Source organism: Prionailurus viverrinus, chromosome A2, assembly GCF_022837055.1.
Source record: "Prionailurus viverrinus isolate Anna chromosome A2, UM_Priviv_1.0, whole genome shotgun sequence".
NCBI lineage: Eukaryota > Metazoa > Chordata > Mammalia > Carnivora > Felidae > Prionailurus > Prionailurus viverrinus.
Genome location: NC_062562.1, coordinates 1892553 through 1909737, shown reverse-complemented (window position 1 = coordinate 1909737; position 17185 = coordinate 1892553). Strand labels below are relative to the sequence as shown.

Below are 17185 nucleotides of genomic sequence, written 5' to 3'. Positions count from 1 at the left end.
AGCCTGACATGGGGCTCGAACTCACGAACTGTGAGATCATGACCTGAGCTGAAGTCGGATGCTTAACCGACTGAGCCACCCAGGTGCCCCAGAGAGGTTTGATTTGTTCATTTGTGAGAAAATGTCTGCCACGTGCCCAAGTCTAATTTCCTATAGCTTGTCAGGCCTTTTTTTTCACCCCAAGAAAATTGATGTCCTAAGTACGGGCTTTGCATAAGTAACTTACAAAGAATGCAGTATGCGAAAGGGAGAAAGAACGAATTCTGGAGCAACCTGACAGACCCTGCCTAGAACCAGGTGACCCAGGTCAACATCAACAGTGATGTCCTGTTGATGTTCCGGAGCCTTGTTAAGGTGTCACGGGAAGGGCACTTGACCTCTGTGGTCTTCCTCCCTAAAACCCATCACCCCAGTGTCCGAAAACCACACCAGACAAATTCAGTTGAGGGACGTTCTACAAAATACCTGACCAGTACTCCTTGAAACTGCCACCAAAGTCCTCAAAAAAGGAAAGTGTGAGAAGCCCACAGCCAGAGGACTCTAAGGACTAAATATCACGGGGCGGGGGGGGGGGGGGGGGGGTGGTCCTGGATGGGATTCTGAGGCAGAGAAAGGACATTAGGGAAAACAAATCTGAATAAAGTGTGGACTTGGTTAGGATAATGTGTTAGTGTTGGTTCTCCAGCGGTGACAAGTGTACCAGACTTATGTAAGATGTAACGATTCAATCAGGAGACATGGTAATGGCATGAGGTCAGGGTGGTTGGTGAAAGTCAAAAGACGGGGTCTTTTGTCAGGTGGCATCTGCAGTGGTTCAGCAGTGGCTTTGGGTTCGGGTCTTTCCGGGAATGAATCTCAGCTATGCCATCTACTGGCTGTTTGACTTTGGGTGGGTTACTTAACCTCTCTCTGGGTCTCAGCTTCCCCATCTGTAGACGGGAGAAATAGTAACATGGTTTGGTACGTACTAGCTAGCTGTTGTAGCACCTATCGGGAAACCATGGGAGTCAAGGATCAAGCACGACAGGGGACACCGGACTGGCCTCATTTGCATTTTTGTGTATTCGGAATGGGGGTAACATTTCACAGAGGAGGAAGCTGCAACTCAGGGACTAAAGCGGCCCCGGGGGTGTCCACCCCAGGAGCGGCCAGGCGGGAGCTGGGCTTTGCGTTCGCGTACGTATTGCTCAAGGAAGGGCAGGAAGAGGGACGCAGGATTTCAGCACCGCACCTCTCAGCTTCAGGACCCGGGTCAGAGGACAGCGGGTGGGGCAGCCCGGGGGCCGGAAGTCGGCCTTCCGACAGCCTAAGCGTGACCGACGTTAGTTCCAGCCAATGTGCTGCGTGACGACGAGCCTGGCGGCCAGTGGCGAGGCGGCATCCGGGTTCGGGAGCGCCGACGCCAGTGGGCGGGGCCTGGGAGGCAGCGGGTGGGGCGGGACGTCACGAGCGGCGGGCGTGCTGACCAATGGGCGGCGGGCCCCGCCTCCCGAGGGCGGGCCCCGGCGGGCGCGGTGACGTCACGCAGGTCGGCGCGTCCCGGCGGCCGCGGTGGCTGGGCTGGAGAGGGCGGCGGTGGCCAGCGCGGCAGAGGGCCGGCCCGGGGCGCGGAGCCGCGGAGGGTGCGGAGCGGGCGCGGCCCGTGGCCGGCGGGCTGGGGAGGCCGAGGCGGCGCTTCGGGGGCCATTGGGGGGACGTCTGGAGACCCCTGGGATAAGCTGGCCGGGGAAAGGACTGGGTCCGGGCTCGCGAGGGGCGTGGCGGCCTGGGGGACGCCGGAGCGGGGTCGTTGGGGCTGGGAGAGACCTTGGAGGGGCCTGCCCTAGAGCGTGTGCGAAGGTTGGGGGAGAGGACAACGGAGGAGACTCTCAGATGTGGCCGGGGAGACGGGCTGGGGAGCCTCTGGTACCTGGAGGGATGCCTGGGAGGAGCGGGGAAGAGTTAGTCTCCTTGGGGCGGTGGACGTCAGCGGGAGGCAAGGGCGGGCAGGGACCTTGCAGGGGCTTGGAAGCCATTGTTCAGTTCCTGAGGAATTCAGGATTGGGGGGAAGCACACGGCCGCGCAAGGTCTTAGGAGATCTGGGGCGGTCAGGGGGTTTGTGGGGGGAATGGGTGAGGCCGAGGAGGGGTTAACGTGGCTGATGGGCAGGGAGGTGGGTGTCGGGACTGGAGCACCTTAGCAAATTGGGTAGGAGTGAGGGAGCCCCTGGCTTTGGGAGTGTGACGAGTGTGGGGGAACTTGCAGGAACGTAGGGGTGGGCTTTGGCTGAGCAGGTTGGGAGAAACCTAGGAAGGAGAGGCAGAGAAAGGCTGGGGCAGTGTGTGGGGAGCCAGAGGTCTGGGTCTGGCGGAGTTACGGGGCCAAGGTGGCACGGTGGGGTTGCCACCCTTTTGGGTGGTGGGGTGTGTAAGTGCGCTAACACAGGAAAGTACCCCGCCCGCCACACGAGTGTGCCTTCTGTGAGGAGCGTGGAACTTATCTTGGGGAGTGGGTGGGGGACAGGTTGTTCTTCCCTAGGAGAAATGGCTGGCATCTCACGTCTTCCCTATTGCCCTGTCTCCTCCAGGGTCACAGCTAAGGGGCTCCCTGAGATCGTGTCTCCGGCCTTTCACTGGAGGGGAAGGCACCGGAAGGCCGACCGACCACCATGTCAACATTCAGGCAGGAAGATGTGGAGGACTACTATGAGATGGGGGAGGAGCTGGGCAGGTGAGCTCTGTGCGGGCCTTGGGGGCGGGAGGGAGGCGTTGCGGGGTTTTCTGGATGGCGTCTCCCCTCCTGTCCTCTTTCCTACCCTCCAAGACGGGGTGAGTCAGTGCCGTGTGCTGGTGGAAGGAATTTAGGCTCTGGGGTCAGGCGGCCCCGTCCGCAAATTCTTGCTCTGACATTCTCTGTGCCTTTCGCTTGGGGAAAAATATCAAGCACACGGAGCCCCTAACAGAGTGCCTGCCGTGTGGCGTGAGACAGAGCGGTAGGTGGTAAAGGTCTGTCCCTCTGTTTAATCCTTTCTTGAGGGAGGTGACCGATTCCCTTGCACGTTTCCAGGAGAGGCGCCCTGTCTGGGCCCACATCCCTGCCAGTTGGTTAGCATTCTTGTGGGAAAGAGAGGAGGTTTCCCGTTCCAGCCAGGCAGCTGATTTCCTGTCCCCCGGGAGCACCCCTGCCTTGGACTAGCCAGACATCATCCTTTTTTTTTTTCTTGCCGGAGCCTCAGACCTTATTTGGTGAGTTCGCTGCTGACCAGCCCTATGATGTCACCGAAAGGGAATGTAAATAACTGAGCCGTGCATCAGGCCTTGGCTGAGAAAGTATTTCAGGCCCGTTTGGGATTCTGAAGTCCCTCCTTTAGGAATTTCCTTAACAGAGTGGTAGAGAACGGAGCTCCCCCCACTCCTCCCCCAAACCTCATTCGTGTTGAAAACGTGTTAGGACCTCCTCCCGAAGGTGGCTCGGCAGAAGTCCGAAGGAAATACAAAGGAAATATACACGTCCTGTGTACATTCCCCTTAATCCACTATTTGCACTGTTAGGAATTGATTCAGTGGGAATGTGTATGCGTGCGGACCCCGTGGCCTGAGAACAGGGAGAGTTGCTGTAAGGATTTATATGGACAAAGGACGGGGAGCCTCTTCAGTGGCTGCCACGGAACCACCGCCCCTGTAGATGGAATATTATGCAGCCATTAACAAAGAGCCAGGCAGGGGCGTCAGGGCGGCTCTGTCGGTTAAGCCTCCAACGTCAGCTCAGGTCACGATCTCGCAGTTCGTGACTTCGAGCCCCACGTCAGGGTCTGTGCTGACAGCTCGGAGCCCGGAGCCTGCTTCGGATTCTGTGTCTCCCTCTGTCTCTGCCCCTCCCCAGCTTGTACTCTGTGTCTCTCTCTCAAAAATAAATAAAAACGTTAAAAGAAAATTAGAAGAACAAAAAAGAAAAAAGAGCCAGCAACCTGTATAGTGTTCGCCACGTAGGAAGTATATTGAGATTTGGTAGAGGCTGTGTCAATTTTAATAATTTTAATACATTTTATTTAAGCCAATAGATCGAAGTATGACCTTTTTGCTTGTGCGGTAAAAATTACGAAGGAAAAATTCTACCGCCGTTTTTCTATGAAGCCTTTGAAATCTGGTGTGTTTCTAGAAGCTGACAACACATCTCAGTTTTTCGTTTTTTTTTAAATATTTATTTATTGACTTTGGGGGAGGGAGGGAGGGAGGGAGGGAGGGAGGGGCAGAGAGAAGGAGAGACAGAATCCCAAGCAGGCCCCACGCTGCCAGCACAGAACTGGGGCAGGACACGGGGCTCGATCTCACAAACCGGGAGATCGTGACCTGAGCCAAAATCAAGAGTCGGAACCTCAACCGACTGAGCCACCCCTGGTGCTCCACATCTCCGTTTGGACCGGCTTGGCGGGCCACCGTGTGGCCAGTGGCTGTCATCTGGGACAGCGCCGCTGTATGTAAGGATCCAGAAGGTGCTTGGAGATAACATGAAATGAGGAATTAAAGGCACTGGATGCCGCACAGGCTGTGGTGCAGTTTGTATAAATTATAGATGTCGCTCACAAGGGGGGGCGTGGTCGTCATCCCCACTTTATGAGGAAGCGGGGGCTGAGACGAGGGAAGCAGCTTGCCCAAGGCCATGCGGACCGCGAGTGGCCAAGTGGGCTTCGGGTCTGGAGACCAGGCCCTGCAAAGGCCAGGGGGGCTGGAACCAGAGGCGGGCATTTATTTAGCTTCCACCTGCCCACCCTGGGACGGGCCCATTAGGTGTCGCAGCGACTTGTGGCCCTGCACGTTGGAAAGAGTGTGCGTCCTTGTGCCCCAGACAGCATCCTGTCCCCTGCTCGGTTGGCACCCCTGAAGGCGGGGCCCGCAGCCCAGCTGTGTCTCCCCCAGTGTCACCGCTAACCATCTTGGCAAATTAGCTGCTGGGCCTCGCCGTGCTGATGAGGACCATGAGCGAAGCAGGGCCACGTTTTCTTGTCCCAGGGGCCATGGGGACAAATGACCCGGAAGCAAGTTTGTATGTGTGTGTGTCTTTGGGAGGGGCCGGGGGATTCTTTCTTCCTAGCTGGAGTTCACGGTGATGGTCTCGAGAAATGACTTAGTCTGTGGGTCGACAGGTGTGGACTTGGCTCTGGCTTCCGCCTCGTAGAGTGGCGTTTGTGCCCGTATCGGCTCGCGCGGCCCGGTAGTGTGACTGGGGGCAGCAGGCAGCCGTGCTTTCCCAGCGCTGGAGGCGGGGAGTCGGAGATTCAGGCGTCGGCAGGCAGGGCTGGTTCCTCCTGAGCTCTCTGTCCTGGGCGCGCAGATGACCACCTTCTTCCTGTGGCTTCGTAGGGCTGTGCGTCTGTCTGTGCGTCTGTCTGTGCGTCTGCGTCCTACTCCTCTTACAGGGACACCGGTCAGCTTGGATTCAGGTCCACTCCTGTGAGCTCATTTTTTTGTTGTTGTTTTAAATGTTTATTTCTGAGAGAGAGAGAAAGAGAGACACAGAGTGCGGGCGGGGGAGGGGCAGAGAGCGAGGGAGACACAGAATCCGAGGCAGGCTCCAGGCTCCGAGCCGTCAGCCCAGAGCCCGCCGCGGGGCTCGAACTCACGGACCGCGAGATGGTGACCTGAGCCGAAGTCGGACGCTCAATCGACTGAGCCCCCCGGGCGCCCCCACTGTGAGCTCATTTTAATTTAATCACCTCTTTAGAAAGGCCCTGTCTCTGGATAGTCCCATTCTGATGTGCTGGGGGTTAGGGCTGACACATGGACTTTTGGGGGACACGGTTCACCCTTTAGTAGTGTCTTTCTTCCTGTTCCCATGAGCTCTGCCTGACTCGTCTCCATTTGTTGGCTCCGCTTAGATACAGCAGGGGAAGGGTGCCTGGATGGCACAGCCAGTTAAGCATCCAGCTCGCTTTTGGCTCATGATCTCACGGTTCGTGGGTTCGAGCCCTGCGTCATGCTCTGTGCTGCCACATGGGGCCTGCTTGGGATTGCCTGTCTGTCTGTCTGTCTGTCTCTCCTCCCCACCCCTTCCCCGCTCACACACACTCTTTCTCTCTTAAAATGAACTTTAAAAAAAAGTAAAGCAGGGAAACACAATCCTTGTACTTGAAAATGAGCCCACAGGTCCAGCACTTAGCACAGTGCTACGTGGTGAGTGTTTGGCATCTGATGTCATTACCATGGGGGAGTTGTGATGGGACGGGAGGTGGGCCTGGAGGAATTAGCTGGGCTGGTGCAGGCAGAGGAGAGGGGCAGGCGTTTCGGGTGGGGGGAGTGTTAGTGGAGACGTGGGGGGGGGGGGGCAGGAGCATAATGTCCCAAGGGACTGCTGGGGCAGATCAGGGGGCACGGGGCGAGGCCTGATCAGGAACGCTTTGCCTTTCTCGGCTGACCCGTGCACTTGGCTCTCAGATCAGTGCTTGAGTCTCCCGTCAGCACTGTAACAACTCACCGTGATTTAGTGGCCTGGAAGGGCTGGAAGTCAGGAGTCTAAAACGGGCCTGGTACCCCCGGGGCCCCAGGGAGACCCCTCTCCGGCCTTTTCCGGCTTCCAGCCATGTCACAGCCTTGGCTCTCGGCCGCTCCTCCGTCCTCAATGGCCAGCAGCGTGGGGTCCACCCGTCTCTCTGCCTTCCTCCTATGAGGACCTCTTGGGGACGCTGAGCGCCCCCCCTCGGGCACTGAGGGTCACCCCCAGCGTCTCAGGGGCCTTGGCTGGCTCCCTCCTGCGAGGTCCCTTTTGTCGTGAGAGTGCTGTATTTACAGGTTCTGGGGATTTGGACGTGGGTGTCTTTGGAGGGACTGTTGTTCAGCCCGCCGTGTTAGTGTTAATTTTGCATCTCCCACTGACCCACCTTGAACTTCACCCATCTTCCAATTGTGTGTGCGTAGAGCACATCTGTGACGCCACCGTGGGTGGGCCCGCTTACCGGACAGACCCGGTTGGGTCCCTTGGTCTTTTCGAGGTCCGCGTTGGCTTGGCAAAGGCGCCCCAACCTCTGTCTGTTCCCAGGGCCGTTCTGGCCGGCCTGCCCTCCCTCCGCCGTCGCCAGCTTCAGAGGGCCTGGCCGCCCCCGTCTCTGCCCTTCCTTCCTCTACACTCTCTCCCTCATTTCCCCGAGATCTCACGTAGCCTGTTTTCTCTCGAGCCCTGGAGGTGCCGTGAAGTTTTCTGTCTGGAACGTGTACTTTCTGTCTTGGAATTGGTCCCCGCTGATGTGGACAGAGCACACTGTGGCCTTTGGGCCAAATCCGGCCCAGCCTAGTGTGGTCCTGCCTGCCTGGGAGCCTGGAATGGTTCTTTATTTTTTTTGAAAGGTTGTAAAAACACTCAAGAATTATGACAGAAACCACATGGCCCGTAGGCTAAAAATATTCGCTGTCTGGCCTTTTTCAGTCGGCTCTTGAGTTGAAGTAAGTTCATGTAACTAAGTTCCTGGATAGCAGAATAACTTGGACGTTGGACAGCTCCCCAGAGTGCACCGAATAGGCTTTCTGTCTCTCTTTTAGTAGCAGCTGTCTTGAGATGTAATTCACATACTGTGCAGTTCACCCCTTTCAAGTGTGCAAGTTAGTGATCGTCGGTGTATTCACACGGTTTTGCAGCCATCTCTCCAAGTAATTCCAGAACATTCCATCACCGTAAAAAGAAGCCCCGTCCCCATCAGCAGTCACTCCCGCCCCCGGCCCCCACGAGCCCCCTTCCCGTCCGTGGAGGAGCCTGTCCTGGACGTTTCACACACGCGGACTCATGTCCCGCGTGGCCTCACGTCCCGCGTGGCCTCTCGTGTCTGGTTCCCTCCCTGACCGTCGTGTGTTCGGGGCCCGTCCGCGGGGCGGCGGGGGTGGGCGCCTCGCTCCTGCTGGTGGCGGAGGGACTTGTGCACGTGTGGTGGACACGTTATGTGTCCATTCATCTGCTGATGGACACAGGTTGTGTCCCCCTTTAGGCTCTCGCGAATCCTGCTGACGTAGGATTTGTGTTCACGCTTCTCTGTGGATTCGTGTTGTCCTTCCTCCTGGGGGGACACCTGGGGCGGGATTGCCGAGGCGCCTGGAACCGGTGCTTAACCTCTCGGGGAACCGCCAGCCTGTTTCTGTGGGCTCGCTCTGGTCCCCTGTCCTCTCTTTGTCAGCTTGGAAATGGGTGTGTTCCTTTTACTTGGCTGGTTGTGTAAGAAGCTCCTTCAAAGTCAGTGGCTTACTCTTTTCTCTTAGATTTTCAAACATGATGAAATAGGCCGGAAAGTCGAGTTTGTATAGAATTGTGTCACTTAAAAATAAAGACCCCCTCTTGGCTGCCCCAGCCCTCTGCCCCCCTGAGACACAGGTGACGTATGGGGTGGTGAGTGATGGGTGCGAGCCCTTGGCCTCCTGCCCACGCGGAAGTACCTGTGCGCGTCCAAGCGGCACGGGCTCCCCGAGCGGGTCCTCAGCGTGTCTCCTGTCACCCGCTTTCTCCTGGCCCCACGGTGGACTCCAGCTCCCTTCTGTAAGCCCCGAGCTGTGTCCCTTTCCTTCTCTGGCACACAGATGCCACGCAGCCACCAGACTGCACCTGCCGTGTGGGCTCCCGGAGGGGCGGGGCTGGGAGGTGCAGTCCCAGGAGGTTCTGGAAGCCTGCAACCTGCCCGCTCCCCCGGCCCTCGCGGGGTCCCGCTCACTCCGCTGTCCCCGCAGCGGCCAGTTTGCCATTGTGCGGAAATGCCGGCAGAAGGGCACCGGGAAGGAGTACGCGGCCAAGTTCATCAAGAAGCGTCGCCTGTCGTCCAGCCGGCGGGGGGTCAGCCGGGAGGAGATCGAGCGGGAGGTGAACATCCTGCGGGAGATCCGGCACCCCAACATCATCACGCTGCACGACATCTTCGAGAACAAGACGGACGTGGTGCTCATCCTGGAGCTGGTCTCGGGCGGGGAGCTCTTCGACTTCCTGGCGGAGAAGGAGTCGCTGACGGAGGACGAGGCCACCCAGTTCCTCAAGCAGATCCTGGACGGCGTCCACTACCTGCACTCGAAGCGCATCGCCCACTTCGACCTCAAGGTGAGCCGAGCGGGGGCCCGGCCGGGGCGGGTGACCTGGGGCGTGGGGGCGGCACGGGGCTCCGGCTCGGAGCGCGCCCGCGGGCGGGCTGCTGCTGCCGGGGGTGGGGGGGACGCAGACCGCCTCGGCCTGGGCCCGGTGGGGGTGCGGGGCCGGCTGGGCAGCGGCGTCCTCCTTCGCCCGCAGCCAGAGAACATCATGCTGCTGGACAAGAACGTGCCCAACCCACGCATCAAGCTCATCGACTTCGGCATCGCCCACAAGATCGAGGCGGGGAACGAATTCAAGAACATCTTCGGCACCCCCGAGTTCGTGGGTACGGCTCCGTGCGGCGCCTCGGGCCTGGGTCCCGCCCTCGGGTGTCCTCTCCCGAGCCCTGGTGTCCGGCCTCCTTCCCCCCCGCCAGGCGGTCCCTGAAGGCGGGCTGTGCCACCTGCTCCCCGTGGCCGCGTCCCCGGGGCTGCCTCAGGTGCACCCGGCGTCCGACCCCACACCGTCTCTCTCCTTGTCCCCGCAGCTCCCGAGATCGTCAACTACGAGCCCCTGGGTCTGGAGGCAGACATGTGGTGAGTGGCGGGGGGTTGGGGTGGGGGTGGGGGGCTGGCCCACGCCCCGGGACGAAGCACCCGAACCCCCCCAGCCATCCGTGAGCACTGCCAGGCCACAGCCGCAGGGGGGATGTGGCCCATCTGCTGGGTGTGGGCAGGACAGACCGCCGACTTAGAACGGGGCTCGGCAAACGATGGCCCGGCGGCCAGAGCGGGTCCGTGGGTCCCGAGTGGTCTTCTTGTGTTTAAGGCGTTGTTAAAAATGAAACAGGCAGCAGAGACCGGGAGCCTCAAAGCCCGAAACGTTGGTTGTCTCACTCTTCGTGGAGCTTGTCAACCCGCCTTCGAGCCCACGCCCGCACCCCCCCCAACCCCCCCAGTTTGAGCCTTGGCAGGTGGTGTGGGCAGATGAGCTCATATCTCGCCCTGAGACGCCAGGGCGGGAGAGACAGAGGCCCTCGGTGGAGGCCTTGCAGACCCTGAAGGAGAGGGGGCCGTGGGCTTCTGGATCCCCAGCCGTCGAGAGATTCTGGGAATTGGGGTGCTGACCGGCGCCACTGAGCTGACTGCCTTCTCGTGTGTTCTCTCCAGGAGCATTGGTGTCATCACCTACATCCTGTGAGTGCCTGCTTGGGGCCTCCTGCTTCTCCTGGGGCCCTGCTGGGGCAGGATGCTGGGTGGCTGGGTGGGTGAATGAATTTGTGCAGGACGGAAAGGTGTGAGTTCAGAAGGCCCCACACCCCCTGGCGCAGGGCCGAGTGGGGACCGCGTGTGTCCTCCCTCCCTGCTGGCCAGCAGCCCGGCCCGGCCTCACTCCCTGGGTGCCGCGTTTCGGTTGTTTCTCGCCTCCACCTCTGTGCCAGGCAGGCTCCCCGTGCGTTTTCCTCCCTCGTCAGGTGACACAGCGATCCACCCTGACGGTGCCTTACGATGGGTTTTTTCATAGTTTTAGGTTCTTAAGTATTGAAGAAAGGCTAGACTTTCAAAACAGCTACAAAACCAGTGCGGTTTCTGTGCCCCTCACCCATCTTCCCATGACGCTGGCATCTTTTTGTCGTCGTCGTTGTTAAGTTTACTCGGAGGGAGGGAGAGAGAGCGTGAGCACCTGAGGGTCAGGGAGAGAGGGTCCCGAGTTCCACCGGTCGGTGCAGAGCCCCCACCCAAGCCTCCGTCTCACGACGGTGAGATCGTGACCTGAGCTGAAATCAAGAGTCAGACGCCTGACTGACCGAGCCCCCCGGGTGCCCCCAGATGAGTACTCCTCCCTGTCCGTCACAGTGCCGTGTGCCCAGAGCCCCGGGGGGCGGTGGTGTGGCCCCCCCAGCGCGGCTCATCAGGAAGGCCCACGATGTCCTTGTGTGGTCTCTCGGGCCGTGCCCGGACCGTGTGTGGACGCACTCGGCCGGGATTCCCTCGCGGGTTGTCGGTGTGGCCTCTGATCGCTGAACATTTGGGGGACGTGCTTCGAGCTTCCTTAGAGACTTCTGCCCGCTCGTCTGAGTCCCCGTCGGAGGCTGGGCGCGAGGTTTCTGTGCTGTGTGGTGGGAGGCTAGGGGCCGGGGCGCGCGGGAGGCCCGGGGGGTGGCACAGGCCGCGGCGTGTCGGTGGGGCGAGTGCAGGGGTCGCTGAGCCCCGTGCCCGTCTTCCAGTCTGAGCGGCGCCTCCCCGTTCCTGGGCGAGACGAAGCAGGAGACCCTGACCAACATCTCGGCCGTGAACTACGACTTCGACGAGGAGTACTTCAGCAACACCAGTGAGCTGGCCAAGGACTTCATCCGCCGGCTGCTTGTCAAAGACCCCAAGTAGGAGCGCTGGCCGGGCAGAGGGCACGGGCGGGGGGGCGGGCAGGGGAGGCCGCTGGTCTGCGAGAGCACATCCTCGTGCTGTCCCCTCCTCGTCACTGGGAGTTGGACACGGCCTGGCAGCGGGCCGGTGGACGGCTTAGCTCGGTCCCCGCCGTGTCTTTAAGAGCTGTGAATGGATCCTTGTTGAGAATCCTGGTTGAGAGCCATGACTCCTGTTGAAGGTAGGTTTCGTGGGCAATTGCAGACTCCTGGGGTCTTCTCCTAGGGAGGACTAAAGCTTCCGGCATCACGGAGCCCTCCTTCCCAGAGAGGTGCTCCTCTTGGCCAGAGTTCTCCCTGGCCCGAGCCGCCCATTCTTTTTTTTTTTTTTTTAAATTTTTTTTTTCAACGTTTATTTATTTTTGGGACAGAGAGAGACAGAGCATGAACGGGGGAGGGGCAGAGAGAGAGGGAGACACAGAATCGGAAACAGGCTCCAGGCTCTGAGCCATCAGCCCAGAGCCCAACGCGGGGCTCGAACTCCCGGACTGCGAGATCGTGACCTGGCTGAAGTCGGACACTTAACCGACTGCGCCACCCAGGCGCCCCCGGAGCCGCCCATTCTTGCCGCCTGCCTGTCCCTCCTGTGGGCGCCTGAGTTGGCGAGACCCAGCGTTAGGTCCCGCCCCCGGTAACGAAACCGCTTGTAAAGCGTGACGACCCCAGAGCAGCAGGCCTCTTGATGGGCTCCTTGCTGGCTGATCGGAGCGGATGCTCTGAGGGTGCAGGTAGTTCCAAGGTCATTTCAGGGACTTGCCCCCCGCTGGAGGGGCGTCCCCAGGGGGCCAGTGTCTGTGAGCCGTGTGAGGTGGGGGCAGGGAGCCGAGCTGCGGGGGGAGGGCCCAGAAAACCCCTTCCCTGTTCTGTTCTCCCCGCCAGCCTCGTGGGAGGATGGGGACGTGGCGGGCGTGTGACTAACCAGGGGGGGTTGGGGGGGGCTTTTCTAGGAGAAGAATGACCATCGCCCAGAGCCTGGAGCATTCCTGGATCAAGGTGAGATGGGCGGGGCTGCTCCCTCTCCAGGACGGCAGGTGTGACAAGGCCTGAGTGTCGGGCAGGGTCCCCAGGGGAGTGGACCCGGCTGGCAGAGGGCGGGGTGTGCACGGGGATGGTGTGGGAGCCCCTCCGTGTGATACCCGGTGGGGTCCCCAGCCCCTCTGCACGCGGCACGGCTCCCTGCACAGACACTTCCAGAACGGGGTGGCCTCTCGGCCGGGCGCGGCAGTCTTCTGTAAAGGGCCAGGCGGCCCGTGTCTCCTTCCCCTGGGTCTCTGGCAGGGAAATGCCGGAACCAGGCCCGCCCCCCGCGAAGGGGCGGGGCCGTGTGCCGGTAAGACTTTATTTAGGCGCCGCCCGCCTCAGGCCCCGCCCCTCCCTCCGCAGGCGATCCGGCGGCGGAACGTGCGGCGGGAGGACGGCGGCCGGAAGCCCGAGCGGCGGCGCCTGAAGACGGCGCGCCTCAAGGAGTACACCATCAAGTCGCACTCGAGCATGCCGCCCAACAACACGTACGTCAGCTTCGAGCGCTTCTCCAAGGTGCTGGAGGAGGTGGCCGCGGCGGAGGAGGGCCTGCGCGGCCTGGAGCACAGCCGGCGCCTGTTCCACGAGGACATCGAGGCGCTGACGGCCATCTACGAGGAGAAGGAGGCCTGGTACCGGGAGGAGAACGAGAGCATCGGCCAGGACCTGCGGCGGCTGCGGCAGGAGCTGCACAAGACCGAGGCGCTGCGGCGGCAGGCCCAGGAGGAGGCCAAGGGCGCCCTGCTGGGGGCCAGCGGGCTCAAGCGCCGCTTCAGCCGCCTGGAGAACCGCTACGAGGCCCTGGCCAAGCAGGTGGCCTCCGAGATGCGCTTCGTGCAGGACCTGGTGTGCGCCATGGGCCAGGAGAAGCTGCAGGCGGGGGGGTGCGGCCTCCGCTAGGGCCTGGCGGGCGGGCGGGCGGGCGGCCCCTCCACAGCCCCGCGACGAGGGCCCCGGTGGGAAGGGTGCGGGGCCGGGAGCCCGAGGCCGCCCTCCCCCGGCTCAGTCTCTCTGTCCTGCGGCTTCCGGGTCAGCGTCCCCTGGGGAGCCCCGTGAGCCCCGCGAGCGCTGGGCACCGAGGGACAGAGCCGGCCAGGCGGCGCAGGGCCAGCCGCGTGCAAGGCCTGGGCCTGGAGCTCGGAACCCGGGGATGGGTGGGCGGGCCGGCGGGGGGGTGGGGGGGGGGTCTCACCTGCCTCTGCCGGACGCCGAGGTCCCGCCTCTTCTAGAGACGAGAGGCAGCTTCTGACCCGGCCCCCTCGGTCCCCAGCCCTCCCTGCGCCCCCCGGGCTGAGCTGGCACCAGGGCCCGAGCTGAGCAGATGGCCCAGCCCTTGAGGCGTCGGTTTGGGGCGGGTGGCGAGGGGGCGTGAGGCTGGACGCGGGACCCTGATGCAGAAGCTGTGTCTGTCCCTCTCTGAGGCCCAGGCGGCCCCAGGTGCCGGGTCAGGAGCCATCGCTGCCCCTCACTCCTCTCTGCCGTGCCTGTCACAAAGCGCACGCGATGACCCACACGGCCCGGCCACGCCCCTGCCTCCCGTCCCAGTGCTGCCTTCCGAATTGTGGGGTAGTCGCCCCCAGAGTGCTCTGCGAAGGCCCAGTGTCCCCCGAGTGCCCGGCGAGCCCCTGAGGCTGCTTGCGGCCGGCCGAACCCTCCCCACTGGGCCAGAGAAGGTGGAGGAGGGGCTGCAGGGGCAGTGCCCGCACCCGCCACTAGGTGCCGCCCTCGAGCAGGGCCCTGCGCCCCAGGGAACGTGCCCCAAGGTCCCGGGTTCACCAAAACGAGGCTCTCTGGCCGCGTGCTCTGCACTTGTGCCGCGGGTTGGGTTAAGCGAGTGACATCTGTGTGGCCCCTCCGTAGCCCGAGAGGAGTTCTCCGGACAGAGGCCAGCCTGGCCCGGGGGCGGGAGGAGCCAGGCCCTGGGACTGGCCGGTGTCCTCCCGTGTGCCTAGGCCGGTCCCCAGCGCAGGGGTGGGGCCCGCCGTGTACCCGTCCGCGAGCTCTGTGTATCACACCTGCATGTGCCTAAAGGAAATAAAGCCCCGCTTCCCCGACACGTGGCTGTTTTCTGTGCTCAGGCCCCCGGCCGGGGCGGCCAGTCTTGTGACCACCCAGTGCCATGGCCGCGCCTGGCTCTCGTGTCTCTTCCCCTCCACTGCTGCCCCCATGCTCTTTGGGAAGACAGGGCAGACCTGGGGGGCCTCAGAGGCTGCCCTGATCTTGGGGTTTGGCAGGTCTCACTTGCGATGGAGGCTTCCAGACAGCCGGAACGAAGTCAGAGGGGCCTTCTGTCCCTCTGTGCCGCCTCAGATGCTGCCGGGCCCCCAGTGCCCCAGCGTGAGGACGCCGGCACAGAGGTCACCCCGTCCACCCCATCCGCTGGGAAGGGATGGGGGGGTCCTTGTTCCCCCTGCTGCTGCCTCTGGGTCTGGCACGTGGTTCCAAAAAGGGAATGCTTTTTACTTTCTTCCGGGAGCTGGAGCTCTGGGGTCAGTGGTGCCCTACACCCAGGGGCGCATCGCTCCTCACTCGTGTTCTGTTTTTACTTTAAAAGGAAAACATTGAGATCCGACTTACCGTCTCTCCTTTTTAATCTCTTTTGGGTGAACAACCTCAGGTTTTAGCATTTCAGTAGATTTCAGCTCACTGACTGCTGAGCTCAGTCGGGTCTCCCCCGTTCGTCCCTGACTGTCCTTTACGGCCGACTCGTCCGGCCCAGGACCTGGTCTGGCCCTTTGGGGTTCAAGGTGATGACTGAGCGGCACGGCCCCGTGGGTCACGTGGCGCAGAGCCGGTCGTGGGGGGGTGGGGGCGCGCCCTGGTGTGCGTAACGTGTGTAAGGTCGGCAGGCCGCACCCGTCTGCCACGTGGCACCAGATGGCCTCCAGACTCCCCGGGGGCCCAGGGACCGGTGGACGGCACCCGTCCAGCCAGTGCTGAGCAGGTCTTGCCCATTCCGGGCACTGTGGCGGGCGCTGGGCGATGGCTACGGAGGGTTGAGACGACGTCCGTCCTGACGTGGGAGAGGAGGGAGTAGTGAGACCGGGTACAAACCGACATCCGCTTTGTCCAGGGTCCGCCGGGCTGCGGGCCTAGATTCCCAGCGTCTCCTCGGGATAACGGGCAGGTGTCCTTGCTTTGCAAACACTCGGCCCTACCCCCTCCTACCTGGGGAGGGGTGTCCACGGGGAGCCCCTCTGGGGCCACACCACACCTAGCCAGGGTGTCCGGCCGGTGCAAGCACTTCGCGGAGCCTGGGGCTAACGTAGTTATTGACTCTGACCTTGGCCCGCAGGCTCTGATCTCTGCCCCTGCTATCGCTCCTCGAGGGTGGGCTGGCCCAGTAGGGGGTTCTGACCACCAGAATACAGCGGAGGTGACGAGGTCCGTCCCCCCATCAGGCCACATAAGACTGTGGCTTCCGTTTTGCTGGCGGACTGTCCCTTGCTGGCTTTCACGAGCGAGCTGCCATGTCACAGGCCCAGATGGCAAGGGGCAGCCAGCAAGGAAGAAGGCCCACCAGCCGCGTGAGTGGCCCTAGGAGCGGACCTCTCCCCAGTGGAGCCATCGGGGAGAACCCAGGCCTGGCTGGCACCTGGATCGCGGCCTCCCGGGTGACGCTGAACCTCGGACCCGGGCAGGCCACGTCGGGACCCCTGACCCACAGAGACTGGAGACACCCCGTTACTGGAGATGCCGTCTGGTTTTTCCTTGTGCAAAGTAGGGGTGTTGTCGTGCCTGTTTCTTGATTGGCGGGGGACAGACTATGGGAACCACGGGTTGCCTTCCTCCCGCCCGTCGGTTGGCTCAGATCTTGGCTGCGGTGTGTGAAGTTCACCGGAGGAAGGGTTTGAAACCGGTGTTTGTCTTGGGGCGCCTGGGGGGCTCAGGCGGTTAAGTGTCTGATCTTAGCGTTCGGCTCAGGTCATGATCTCGCGGTTCGTGGGTTCGAGCCCCGCGTCGGGCTCTGCCGACTGCTTCGGATTCTGTGTCTCCCTCTCCCTCAGCCTCTTCCCCGCTCGTGCTCTGACTCTGAAAAATAAATAAACATTAAAAAATAAACGGGTCATCTAGTAAATAGGCTGTTGCCCTGTGAGCTGTGCTAGCAAATTACTACTGATCCCGAGCAGGGGTGGTGCGGGCCCCAGTTTGAAAACCGGTCGGTCGGGAAGACAGGAGGCTTGGATTCGGGACAAGCGGAAGGCCCGTGGGGCTGAGCCCGGACCGCGGGCAGAGCGTTACGCCCGCTGAATGAGGGGTCTCCACGCATGGTGTCAGGGGCACGGTGGGAGGGGAGAGGAGAACGTTCTGGTTGGATCCCGGTCGGCAGCGGAGGGACCCCAGGGCCCAGTGGGTGGCAGAGGGTAACGGAGGGGGGGGGTTTGCAGCCAGGTGGCTCCCGTGGGTTGAAGTGTGTTCCCCAGAAAGAGAAGCGGTTCCGAAACCCTGGAACGTGGGGCCGGAGCTGGTGTCTCGAGTCGCCTTGTGCCCGGCCATTTCCAGCCCGCGGCCCCCTCAGGCAGGGACGTGGCCAGGTTGACATTTCGTCCGCGGCCTGGCCCTTGACGGAGGCCCTGTCTCGCTCCCCCAGCAGAATCTGGCCCGGCCAGTGGGCGGCGGGGAAGAGGGTCAAGAGGAGTGGGCACCCGGGGTGAGGCAGGGGAGGGGCTCCAGGGGCCCCCGTGGGGGAGATGGCTCCAGGGACGCCCCTGGACATCCAGGGCAGGTGCTTA

At 61.9% G+C, this 17185-nt stretch overlaps 1 protein-coding gene across 1 annotated transcript; it reads left to right on the top strand.

Annotated features, from left to right (window-relative positions):
• Positions 1 to 1525: 1525 nt before the first annotated feature.
• On the top strand, positions 1526 to 14506 carry DAPK3 (death associated protein kinase 3). Its single transcript, XM_047849568.1, has 9 exons — positions 1526 to 1622; positions 2568 to 2710; positions 8680 to 9040; positions 9227 to 9356; positions 9558 to 9606; positions 10180 to 10206; positions 11238 to 11390; positions 12380 to 12425; positions 12816 to 14506. The coding sequence occupies exons 2-9, from the start codon at positions 2649 to 2651 to the stop codon at positions 13350 to 13352; spliced, it is 1365 nt and encodes a 454-aa protein (XP_047705524.1). The 5' UTR covers positions 1526 to 1622; positions 2568 to 2648; the 3' UTR covers positions 13353 to 14506.
• Positions 14507 to 17185: the final 2679 nt, after the last annotated feature.